Here is a 13,509-nt window from a genome sequence, read left to right as displayed (position 1 = left end):
TCGTTTAATGACAATTAAGCTTGATTCAGTTGCAGTAAACTTTAAGTGAATCCTAACCTGACTGAGAAAGCTGAGTCATTTTAAGTTATGGAGCTATGCTAACAGTACCATCATGTGGAAGGAGGCATTAGAGACAGCAGATGCAGCTTCTGCCTCTCTCTACTGTTGTATTAACTGGACAGCATGGTTTGAGTGTAAAAAAGGCAAATGACCAAATTTCGCACCCCAAAATTTTTTGGTTTTTTTTAAGAGATACACCGACATGGATTTTTCGGGGCTGATACCGATATAGATTAATTGTAGCCAAGAAGGCCGATAACCGATATTAGAGCCCGATATTACTTTGTAGTCAAAGTGCAAATATTGGTGTCGAAATTTTGAACAATACAAACTCCAACACTTAACATCATTCAAATACCTTTAAGCATGAGTTTATCAAACAGCTCCCAGGCTTAGCAGCATGTTTTTTCAAAAGTTAAATTGAAACTTAAAAAAATTAATTGCTAAAGTTTTCTACAGTAAATAAAGTTTTCACTGTAACTGCAACAACTGTAATAACGGCACTGCTGATTGGCTGTTTCCCGAGCCACAGCTCTGCTTGTAACCAATCAGATGATACTGTGGGTGGGACAGTGCTGAGGACTGAGTAGTGACTGCAGACAGTGGAGCTGCTGCATCAGAGCCGCAACAACGCAGTTTTAAATTTGTTTATTATCCGCCGTTGGATTAAAAAAAGGGCAGATGCTGATATGCTTCAAAATGCCAAATATTGCTCCGATAATCAGCCTGGCCGATAATCAGTCTATCCCTATTTTTTTCATCCACAATACTCTGCATTAAGAGTGAACCAGGTTAAACTAAAAGTGTATAAGCATTTGCTGTCAAATATCACAAAAGTTTGAACAAATATTGTGTAAATTTTAGCAAGCAATGCTTCCTCTCTTAATATGTATACATTTTACACTTTGTATTACTGTTAAAGCTGAAAGTGTTTCTGTCTTATTTCTTGGATCATAGAATTGTATAAATCATTTCAGGCTTCATACATGCCATAACGCCTGATGAGACCAGAAAAATGTCTTTTACAAGATATTAAAAGACAAAAACAATGCTTTAAAATGATTAAAAACATTTAAAACAAACTTCCAGACGGGTAAGAAAATTTACCATTTATGTTTTTTTTGTACTAAGACATTATTTCTATTTTCAAGAAACTTGCTAAGAAATTTTTTCTCAGCCCATTGGCATTTTTTGTACTCAGTCGGAGCAATTCAGACGTCATTTACGTTTTTTCATATCTTGAACTAAGACATGTTTCTGGACCTGTCAGGTAAATGTGACTCATATTAAGGCCATGTCCACACGTATCTGGGACATGGCCTTATCTGGGAAATCTCATATATTTTTATACGTTTGCACCTGTCATCCGCACGAAACCACAGCTTTTCAGGGTTTTGGGTTCTCAAACATCACAGCTGAATAACGGGGCCTCATTCTGATTGGCTGGCACAGGTATTTGTTTGAAAAACACTGCAAAATCTGGGTTTGGCATGCTTCGAGTTGCACTTATTGGCAGATTTGCCCACTGCATGTGGACGAAAGTATTTTTAAAAATGGTTAAGGGGGAATAATTGTATTTTGAAAATGCCCGGCTACATGTGTACAAGGCCTAAGTCTGATAAGATGTTTTTACAAGAAATAAAACATATTTCTTTGACAGTTGCCAGGATTTCTTTTTTTTTTCAGTGTTGAAGGTCTAATGTCAATTTAATAGTGAAATTTAGAAAAAGCTCTTTGATTCTGTTTAAAATGTCAGACTGATCTTCTGTGATCACAAGTATATGAAAAATGAAGAGCAGCAGGTAACAGAAACTATGTTATCATTAATATGCACTCTTTGATCTTAGTTTGTATATCACTCTTCATACCATTAATTAACCATTGCTTTTGGCTTTTAGTGCATATGTCATCTGTCAAACTGTCAAAGTTTTTCAAGCCACAGGATGCAGTTTTTAGCGTTTAAAGGTAAAGGCTGGGTGGAAAGTCTGGGGCCGGAAGTCTCCCAAACTAACAGGGGCTGATGGGATGAGACAAACAATGTATAGCGTTACAGTTAACTCTTAAATCCACTTTTCCCACCCATTGGGTCTTCCTGGGTTTCTGCACTGGCAGCCTGTGACGGAGGTGGGGTTAAATTACATTTGACAGCAGCTGGAGTCGACTTAAACAATGAGTGTCATTGAACAACAGACGAGGGGCCCGTCCAGAGCAGAGGCCCCCCTCAGCTTCTGCTCCAGCTGTCAGAGTTTGTCTTGTGCTGCTCCTCGTCTTAGTACCCTATCGTATTATCTGACCCACGCTTTTTCCTACACTTCCGTTAAAACGGTGATAAGAGTGAACACCTCCAGCTGGCAGTTGTTGAACAAAGAAAGTTTTCAGGAGGGTTGAGGAGACAGCAGCATGTCCACCTCATGGGAGGACCACGGCGATACATGGAAAAGGTCACATCTCAGGAGGCGTGTCAGGGGAAGCAGCATGCAATGCATGAAGGAGCAAGTAAACAAAATGTTGCTTTATTCGATTATCGTGGTAAAACTTTATCATTTAGATGTCTAGACTGTAGGAGAGTCCGAGAGAGCAGAGAGGACTGCAGAGCGGGTAACAGAGGGAGAAAGTGTGGGGAAATTGGGCAGTGTGACTGATCTGGCATCTGTTAGCCTCAGGTCGATTTCCGCTGGGCTGAAACTTTACACCACAAGCTGCAGCACGCTCCTCTGTACTTATTTGTAGTCTGAAACCCTTTCATCACTAGATCAGATGACATTAAACTCTGTTGTGGATGCTTATAAGTTAAATGAGAATTTATAATAAAGTAAATGTTGTGTTTTTGTGTGTTTTGCTTGCAGCTTAAACCTTTCAGCATAATGTTATCTCCAGCAAAGCTATGCTAATGAGCCGATAGCTTTAGGGGCTCTGTTTGATTCTTTAGCCATCAGTGCTATCAGGTGACCTGCTGTGTGCCACCTTAAATCTGTTTAAGGCCTTTAACACTGTCCAAAGCACACAACATAACTGAGACAGATGGCTAGAGCTGAACAGGTGGGAACACCTTTGAAAACAAAAGAGGGAAGTGGAGGGAAAATAATTTAAAGGAGCAACAAGACTATCAGGTTACATTACTGATATCATATTAGGGAAAGAGATCCTGTGAGAGGGAGCGTGATTTAACGGATATATTCAAATAGTTGTTTGATTTCTTGAGCTTTTCCACGTGTTAAATTCATTATTATGGGTAAAACTCTCAGTCAGTGCAAGAAATAAACATTTTTATAGAGTTTTAAATAGAAGCAGAGTATTTCAAGACGTGTCTGCAGCACAGAGCTGTACTTTTTCATCTCCTATTTTAAGCCGCTGACCAAGATGCTGTTTTTAGCACATCTGTTGTTTGAAAATGAGTCACATCGCACCAAAGTCTTTGATCAGAAAAACATCACAGCTGCATTGATTCCTTTTAACACGAGGAACAGATTGTTGCAGCAGTATGAGTTCAGCAAACACAGACAGAAAACGTCACAACACCTAAGCCTGTTTTTGCAAAACAAAGGCAGGCAGCACGTTCAAGGTGGGACATGACCACCGGACACAAACGATGAATCCAGGTCAGAGGCATATCCACAGTCAGTGAGGAGACCTTGAGAGAAAGTAAAGTGAAACTGGCACCAACATGTAGCAGACTAGAAAAACTGCTACACTGCTGACCAGGAATGTTGAGACCAAACTGGAACACATTAAAACGTGAGTCCAAGGACAAGAACTTCCAGGTCTGTCACTCAAAGTGGTTCTTTATGCTTTCCTCTAAACTCCTTTAAGTCCTTGTTTTTCCGGCGTTTACCAAATTCTTATGTTAGCTTAAGCAAGTTCAATTTGTATACATTGCATCTTTGCATTTCCAGCCACTTAACAGTAGTTTTTAATAGACTCGTTCAAAGAGGGGGTCCTCTGGTACCCTAAAGTACAAGTTACAGCCAAAAATTTTTTTAAAAAATCCCCATTTTTTATCATTCTCTGCTCCCAAAACCCCCTACTCTCTGAATGGTGAGCCCTCTGAAGGTCTGTCAGGGGCAGAGCTGGGGTGCTATAGGCAGACCTTGGTGTTTGAGGCCCGTATCTAAATCCTGGTTAGCTATGTCCTGCCAGTCATCTACCAAGCAGAGCTAAGATAACCTCACTCTTCATTTTATTGATAGACTCTCAAGTTTGAACAGACCACTGCCGAATAACTGCTGACTGTGAGTTGGAATGGACATTATCACAAACTGATTAGCCCCTGTGTGATACAGCCCAAGCTGAAGGCTAATTAGCCTTCAGCTCGGGCTGTATCCCTCTCCTGTTTATCTTTCTTCTGCTCTTCTGTCCTTTTTCTGTCTGACAGTTAGGCTCCAGTGTCCACCATCACTACAAAATTAATCACAGAAATTGTTTTCAGCAGAGAAAAACACAGATCTCCTTGATTTATATTTTCTCACTACTAAACTTCATCAGTGGTGTTGTCATAGAAACCTAGATGTGCTGTAAATTGATTAGGTCCTGGATGAACTACACTGGAAGCTAAGAAGGAGTGATTTAAAATAACCTGTAACCAACAATAGTGGCGCTGATAATCTCATTTTAAAGTGTGGATTATGATCAGGTAAATATCTAGAAGGGAGACTTTGGGTCTTAACGAGATACTGGTAGTGATTACTTCATTCAGCCACCTTATCGTGATAGAAAAAGAGGTGAATAAAATGATAAAAGGGTCACTCTAACTCTTAAACAGAAATGTTGACATGATAGGCAGTACAGTGCCTTTCTGATAAAGATCAAACCACTTTCCCAGGGAGAGACTGAATGAAGATCGTATGTGTTTATGCAGAATCACTCCAATGACAAATCACCACAAAACTACCTTTAAATAAGGAGTACTTACTCTCCCTCTGCTCCCGCTCTCTGATGATGGCGTCCAGCCATTTCTGCTTGTCCTCTGCATTTTTGGCCATACAGACAAACCACTTGTTCTTAGCAGTGTTATGGATCTTCCAGCCGTTGGTCACCGTGTAGTTGTTGCTGTGATAGTCCGCTGCAAGGAAGAGGACATGTGTTGAGAAACTTAACTTTAGAGTTTGAACACAGAGGGATCATGTTTCCACACTATAGACCCAGACTCATGTTAGGCTTTAGGGTTGAAGGAGACACTTTGAACAAAGTCATCACTTTTTTTTTCAAGCTTGTTTCTCTGTCCTCTTTTGTTCTTGTGAAATGAGATGAAAACCACAGACACACACACACACCCACACACTTTACGGTAAGGCTGACCCTTGTGGTGAGTAAGGGAAGTAATGAACATAATCAAATTAGTCTTGAACAAGTTAACATCAAAGTTCTCTTAAGAGGATTCACCGCTCCAGTGATGATGCACGAGCCAATTAAAAAGATAAACCTGAGAGCAGCAAGACACCGTCTTTCCACTGACTCAACAAAACCTCCCCTCGCACCCGCGCTCTAATTTTATCATCCATTTAGCTGCAGGTGAGCCGCTCCTGAATAATGAATGGCCACTGGTAATGGGGTGCATTAGTCTCACACTCAAAGGTCATATAAATAGATCTGATACTTCAGAGCCCCACAGGGAGCAGCTCCTGTGGATCTGAGGGAGTCTGGACACACACACACCCACACACACGACTGTGACGAGTCTCCTTTTAGCCACTGGGAGGGAAAAGATGGATTCTTGGAGCCCTTATGTAAGCACATGCTGAGATCTGGTAAGGTTGTATTTATCAAGACAGAGAGGTGGATGATTTAGTCGAGGGAGGATTGCTTTCACTGTGCTCACAATAAGATACTAAAACAGTTTGAAGTTGAGTGTTTCCACGGATGATTATTTTTTCCAATCAGAGCTGATAACCTTTAACACTCCCACATTTCCTTTCTGTTAGGCCTCGTTATCAGGCAGGGTGTATTTGTGGAGCTCATACATGTACATGTTTTCAGTATGGACCCCTCAGTTCTGCGAATAAGGCATGTTTTTCTTTGTGGTTTCCCCTTCAGCAGCTGAAATGTGACAGCCAGCAGCCAGCATGCAGAAAAAAGGGTCATGTGAGCTTGCAAAATACTCTGCCGGCACAGAGAGGTGAAAAAAAAAGAGGAAACGTGAGCGAGAGAAAGACCAAGTGTTTCTAACACAAGCATACAGCTCATACCATGCCCAGCGAGGTGCCTCACAAATAAACCACAACAGCAGAATGAGCTGACTGGAGTCTGTACCGCAGAGGGATCGCAGATGAGACGTTGATCTTTGATCCAGTCAGAGGGCACCTTAACGTTATCACCCATCTCAGGTTTGCTTTCGCACTTCAGATTTAAATCAACATCTTCAGAGTATTACTGAGAAGCTGACGTGAAAAGGTGGTGCGAGAGGTTGCGAGTTACATCCTGTTTGAAACTAGGTGCGAGTTCGATACTCCACCCAAACTGTCAACACGTATCTGATTCATATCCAACCACTGGCAAGGTTTGAAAACAAAGCTGTGAATTTAAAAAATTAACAACTTAAGCTGCAGTCTTACATCAAAGTGAAGAAATGGAGACAGTGGGTAACAACACTTATAGAGAGCTCTGTGGGTTAAAAACTCAGGAGGATTCACTCAAACTCTCAGGTTTATGAACGCTCATACAGACTCTCTCCAAACATAACGCTGCTGGGCAAACACAAACCTGTTCCATCCTCTACGTTTTCCACCTCCATCACCTCCGTGTTGATTCTGCCTCTGAACACATAGAGGGGCCCGTTGATAGACTTGGTCCTCTTGGTGGACTTCTTTCCAGAGACCCTGAGAAATGGGACAACACTGCGGTTACTCACAGCAGGAAAAAACATCCGCTGGTGCCAGTGAAAAGACAGACAAGAACTTTTTCTGTTGCACAGTCATTAAGTTACTGCCATGGGAGCAGCTGTTTTGGTTCTGCTTGCATAACATAAACCTACAGGAATGTGTGATCTACATTGTGATTTAGTGCAGAAGCCAGCTGAAAATATCCTTGAATCAATATAGCATGCATTTAATATAGCTTAAAATGTGGGATCCTTTTTCAGCTGATTTCCAGCTCTTGTCTATGTGACCTGCTGGTATGGGGGGCACTTCTGTTTTTGTTGCCTTTTTGGCTCAAATGGGTCGTTCTGTGTTCTCTCTATGCATGTTTAGAGAGCAATTCTTCCTCATGTATTCTTTTGATAATGTTCAAGAGAAATTAAAGGTCACATATTATGCAAAAATCACTTTATTAAGTCTTTTAGTGAAATTTGTGTATCTTTGGCTTTCCTTCCAGCCCACAAAATGTGATATTTAATGACAAAACCTGTACTTAGTAGTGCTTGTGAATGTAAAATCCTAAAACGAGCTGTTAGGATTTGGGGGATTTGCCGACGTCAGCTATTCCCTTTTTTGACCAATCAGGAGCAGGTCTGACCTCATTGGTCCACTGGAGCAGATACCCCAAACCCCCTCCCCGCTGCTGCTCCAGCAGCCATCACTGCTCTGTTTTTGGCTTTAAACAGCCACATAGTTCCATGCACAAGCTTCCCATCTCGGAAGAAGACAAGACTAAGTGGCTAGAGTTCATTTATTCATTTATCAAGGAATTGTTCAGTAAAACTGTGCATGTGTGTTCTGGTCACTTCACGGCCGACTGCTTTTCCAACTTTGGACAGTACAACAGAGGGCTAGCGAATAGACTGGTCCTAAATCCAGGCGCATTCCCAACCATCTGCCAACAAACCTCGGACCCTGGAAATGTGAGTATTTTAAATGCTGTGTGCTGTGGGGCAGATGTAAGAGCTTTTCCTCAGTGTCCCCCCTGTCTCTGTGTTAGCTTCAGGATGCTAACTTTAGCTGTGGTTAGACTGTTGTTTTAGCCTGTAATGTTACGGTTAACGAGCTTCACTGTTTTCTAAACATTGTGCACTCAGAGCTTGTAGCATGACTCTCAGTGACATGGAAGAGCGGGGCGGTATCAGCTGTGGGTTATTTACATATGAAGGTCACGCCCACTAAATCAGAGCGTTCTGAACAGAAGGGCCATGAGAGCCTGAAAAGATTCCTGCTGTGCTTGATTTATTGGCTTTTTGGACCAAAACATGTTACTACCATTTCATGAAGACATCAATGATCCATATTAAACTGCAGAAATGGAGCATAATATGGGACCTTTAAGGCAAACTTTGATTCAAACTCTTTGTTACTGCTCCAAAACTGAAGTTACTTTGGCATCCAAAAAAGATGCAGAAGGTTCAAAATCAACTTGCAACATGCTGCTTTGACTTGGCGTCCTGTTTCTAGTTTCATTCCTGCCTCTTAAACTGAATGAAATGAGGTGTTACCTGTATGAAACCTTCTCATTTCCCCACAAAAACTGAAAGTGGCAGCTGACTGAAGGGGTTGCCACAGCGTTCAGAGTGTCCAGTATGGAAATGTTTACTGATTGAGTGATGTGACTTATCGTATGCTCCCTGCAGACAGTTGAGTTTTCTGTTTGGAAAGTGCAGAGTAAGTCTCCTGAGTAAAGCTGGTAATTGTGGTTTGTTAACATGATGTAGCAGAGGTGAATATTTGATGCAGTATGGACAGCAAGCATCCATTGCTTCCAGTGTAATGTGATGCAACGTGATGCAATGTGATATGTGAAGCGTGCATTCTGTTGCACAGGTGACTTCACTGCAGAAATCCTGTGTTTTTATGTATGATGGTACAATCTGGAGCTGAGTTATACTTTAAAAATAAAGTAGTATTTCAAAAATAGAAGAGGCACTAAATATAGTGATTAATTTTAAATGTTGACGCAAAAGAAAAATGTTTTTTAGTGTTTAAAACCACACAATTAAAATAAAGCTCTGTCAGCATTTGTTTGTGTTTCAAAGATTTGGGATTTATTCAGGTCAAACAGCAGGGATGTCCATTAATAGAATTCATGTGGAAATGCGAAACCGTCTCACCTAGACTTCCTCTTGCAGTAAACCAGAAGGTTGTCAAACAAGAAGAAGACGCGTTCCTGGATGTTCCCAGCTGAGATTTTAAGGAGATGTCCGTGGAGGAGCAGCTCTGTGCAGATATCTGTCAGGTTTGTTCCCTGAAGAAACACAAAGATAGAGGAGACATTGGAAACATTATCACTGTTACAACATAAAAGAGTTATAAAACTCCAGGCGTCAGTTTTATCCTCTGTGTACTTCAGGCCCATGCTGCAGAAATAGTTTGTTTAACCTGAGCAGAACGCGGCCGCTCTGATAACAGGCTAAATTTGGGAGAAGTGGAAAGAAACATTGTCGTCTGTATCCAAACTTGAAGAGTTCATAACCTCAGAGGAACAATATGAAATTCCACTTTGACGTTTTCAACAATTTGTTTTCATTTATCCTCAATGATAGGAAGGAGTAAACACAGCTGCTCCCCACCCAGCTTTAATTCACAGTCAATGCAGAAGTGTGTAAATATAGCAGGAGAGCTCTGGTGTTTTTAAACTTTGGTTCTACTTTGACATATCTCAAGGGCTAAGAGACTTATGGAGGCCAAAAGTTTTTAAATCAGCCCAGGAGGTTGATTTGAGCCATGGGATAGAAATAAAAGGAATAAAAAAAAAACATTGTTTCGCTGCAAACTCTTCCCTCAAATGGGTTTATTTTCAGAAGAAGTCAGGATGGAGTTCTCTATGAAGTTATCAGACTACTTTGATACAGATTAGCCTCTTACTTGCAGGAGAAAGGTGTTGCTGGCCTTGGTGTGTAACAATAATGTTTAACAGGCAACCATGGATCCAGAAAAAACACAATCACTAAGCCACAAGTCGATTCTTTAACTTCAGAGACTTGACACCAATCTGATGTGTCCTACACTGATTGTTATCAACACAAAGTAGCCTTAAAACATCACCGCTCACTTTTAGTGAACTGGCCCTTTAACCCCCCAACTCTAGATGTGTCAGTGCACTTTGAATGACCTCTATTCCTAAACAGTTTGCACAATCAGATGAATTCCAAAGTTTGTGAAAGCTGAGATGTTGCTCTTTCAGTCAGTATGCAGTTATTAGGGAAATTTCACTCAGGCATTTAAAGAAGCAAATACACAAATGCAGACAGAACACAGCACAAATTAAAAATATTGTCTAGTTCTTGCCTTGTAAAGGCAGTTGTGTGTATAGAATGACCCTTGTGGTGACTTTTTTGGAATAGTGTACCAAGTAATATTTGTACAATAAATGTGTATAATTCAATGTCTATACTTTGTAGTAAAAACTCGTAATTGTGTGGTAACTTTTGTAAAACAATGCTCCGTGCCTTGTTTGTACTCAAGCAGCAACCTCCACTCTCAAGAATATGAGACAATGCAGAAGTGCTAAAATCTGCTGTTTTTCATGTGTTCGCTTGAGGCTGGCTCCAGAAGTACCAGAAGTCGCATACACACCAAGCCAAAAAAAGCTGTTTTCACAGCAGAAATTAACCTATTTACAGCCTGGTTCAAAAAAAGTCTTCTGTCTCAGTCCCTAATTTCACTGAAACACTGAACAAGGGGTGATTTTTTTTCTAACTCAGCTGTTCAGAGGATATTAAGATCCCAAGCTCGCCCAATCAGAGGCACAGCTCAGGGTCACGTGACTGACAGACATCCTATAGCTGTAGGCAAAGTCCTTGCCACTACCAATATGGCCGCTATAGCCGATCTGCTTCATTTTCCGTTTCAGAAACAGACAGGTGATTTCGGGGGGACTACGTCCATGTTTTATACAGTCTATGTTTGTACTATACAGTGTGAACTTCAAATTGTTTTACACTCATGTAACATGCTGTAAATTTGAAATAACTCCCAGATATTGAAAGTTCCAAGTTATTAAAAAAAAAATGACCAAGGCATTTACTCACTGGACATTTCCTGGTATCTTTACAGTCAATATAAGTAAAAACAGTCCAGGCAGACATTTTGAGGCTCAGGTGTTAAAGGGTTAAGCAAATTTTTGATATTAGTTGGAAGAGCTGAACACTGAGAGGACTAGTGCAGTCCTGCAGAGCTGATACCTTTGGGACTCCTGTAATAGGGACAAACAAAGCCTTTGTATCTTCCTCTCAGAGTGTAAAAATCACACAGATTACACATTGCTGATATTATGACCCTTTATTATAAGAGACTTGGTCCATGATCCTCTCAGATTTCACTGAAGTCAATCTGGAGCTTTCAGAATGATGTCAAGTTGACTTAACCCAGCATTAATTAACGCTACCACAGCTACTGACAGTACTCTGGTGTCAATAATTTCAGTAAATCATTGTGGTTTTTTTTTATTTCACTGCAGCGAACAAAAAAATGCTTTCATAGATAAAGATTAAAACATGAGCATCCATGCAATAAGTTGCCTCTGTCTGAGATGTCAATAACAGATTAAACTCATTAAAAAATGTAAACAAGCAGAGAGAAAACCAAAAGCTTTGATTTAATAACTCTTTAGAGTGGAGGAGCAGCAGTAGGTAAACACTCTGCCCACTAAAGCTGTCAAAACACTGCAGCTCCAACCCTGAATAAGAGCCGTCTCATTACTCATTGTTAGACGGATCATTCCCCGCCAAATCAGCTGGAACTAAACACACCCATGTGTGGACTTCGGCTGAAACCCTCCCAGCCACTCCTCAGACCGCCACCCTCCCCACAGGCGCACACGTATCCATCAGAACTGGACTCTACCATTGTCTTTGATGTCTCAAACACAGGTCCACCAGAGACCCCTGTGGAAACCCCCTGTCGGCCACGCCCACGCTCGAGCGACCATAATTGATTCTCGTGAGAGAACATTTATGATGGATGTTCCTCGCTCCAGAGTTCACGGAGAAAAAAAAACAGATTCTCTGAGCTTTTCTAAAAAGGTGCATACCAACAGAGTCTGAGGGGGGGATTGAGTTTCAGACGATCGATTCAACCTCATGTAAACTGCACTGAGCTGAGACGAAGAGCGGAGGGGTAGATCTGAGCCTGTGTGTGTGCATGTGTGTGTCAGAGGCCATGCTTGTTTCATGTCCTGCAATGTGTCTTGAAGTGCACTTGCCCTCTTTCATGCATTTATAATGTTTAAAGAATATACAGTGGTGGTGGTGTGTACTGTTTGTGTGTCTGGACAGAGGTAATGTGTCTGGGCCTGATTCTGCACTGCTGGCGTCCCCTTCCATTAGGCCTGGAGGTGATTATCCAGGAGAGTGGCTGCAGGGAGGAAAGAGGAGCAGAACTAATGCTGTAAGGTTGGAGGCTCGGTGAGGTGGGGGTGAAGTGCCTTTCCCAGCTTTTGCTGAGTAGTTCTGAGGAAGAGAGCGCAGAAAACGACGGCGTTTGCCAGAAGAAATAATAATCTGTTTGAGCCTTTTTCTTTTACAGGAAGCCAAAGTTAGATTTGGCTTTAACCTGAATGAAAAGCTGCATGCTGAGCAACAACAGGATCATAAACACTTTGTTATCATTCATGTTGAAGGAAAAACAAAAGGATGTACTTAATGTCAGTCTGAAAGGGCCTCACAGCAACACTTCTTACATTAGTGCTACATCATCATCATCTTTCATCTGTTGTTTCCGACCGAGCACTCAATCATCTGGAGTCAGGAAGAAGTGCAAAATTCACTCACATTTTCCCAGAGTTCAGACTGATGACTTCAAATGCATTTTTCAACCAACATTATGGAACCTCAAATCTTTGCATGAAAATGCACACTGGTTTCCAAAACATCATCCGTTCTACGCTCCCTGCTGATTCTTTTGAGATAATAAATCAGGGTGGAGGCGGTATGTGAATTAATCTAACAACCAAAAAGAAAAAAAAGACCAGAGAACATCCTGTATGTATTTACTGTCAGTATTTCCAAACCATTTTAATAGTAGTTCACCATGAGATTTAGGAGTTTCACCTTCAGTCGTAATTTTAATCTTTCTGCACAGTTAAATTTCACAGTACGCCTTTCTCTCGATCATCTTAAACTTTCTATCTTTTCTTCTGTCTGCTTTTTGTGTTCTCTTGATGTTTCCTTTCTTTTTTTTTGCATTTGATCATCTTCTTCCTTTCAATGTTTTTTTAAATCATTTGATGAAGTGAGGAGTTAGTGTGATCATTAAAATTATTTAGAAACTATTTTTTCAAGGTCTTTTTTAACGTTTATATGTGTCAGATTATGACTTTTTTCAAAGGCAAAGAGGGAAAACTGAGTCGTTTTTTGGCAAACTGATGATGGGATGTCCCAGTGGGGCCCTCTCTCTGGTTTCATCCTTCAGTGTTCTTCCTTTCCCCTCCAAAGGTCCCCTCACATAACCCTCCCAGTGCATGTGAGTCTCCAGCTCAGCTTCCTAGCTCTCTTCTGATTGGGCCATGTGCCCGTTGGCATCTCTATTGGCACCCTGAGAGGTTGGATTGTCCCATTGGTGCCGGCTGAGACAAGGCCTCTGTTGTGGT

The 13,509-nt window shown here is 41.2% G+C and overlaps 1 protein-coding gene across 2 annotated transcripts in view; it reads right to left on the bottom strand.

Annotated features, from left to right (window-relative positions):
• The window catches only part of prex1 (phosphatidylinositol-3,4,5-trisphosphate-dependent Rac exchange factor 1), a 121,569-nt gene that overhangs the window by 63,783 nt on the left and 44,277 nt on the right, over window positions 1-13,509 (bottom strand). For both annotated transcript variants that reach the window (XM_074681263.1, XM_074681264.1), the window contains exons 7-9: window positions 9,032-9,165; window positions 6,757-6,872; window positions 4,970-5,119 (exon numbers count right to left, since the gene is read on the bottom strand). In XM_074681263.1, the coding sequence (XP_074537364.1) occupies window positions 4,970-5,119; window positions 6,757-6,872; window positions 9,032-9,165 (400 nt within the window). The remainder of the gene's footprint in view (window positions 1-4,969; window positions 5,120-6,756; window positions 6,873-9,031; window positions 9,166-13,509) is intronic.

Source organism: Halichoeres trimaculatus, unplaced genomic scaffold (assembly GCF_033239565.1).
Source record: "Halichoeres trimaculatus isolate MK-OKI-2021-1 unplaced genomic scaffold, fHalTri1.1 fHalTri1_scaffold_11, whole genome shotgun sequence".
NCBI lineage: Eukaryota > Metazoa > Chordata > Actinopteri > Labriformes > Labridae > Halichoeres > Halichoeres trimaculatus.
Note: the sequence above shows the minus strand (reverse complement) of the source record. Positions and strands in the feature narration are given on the sequence as shown.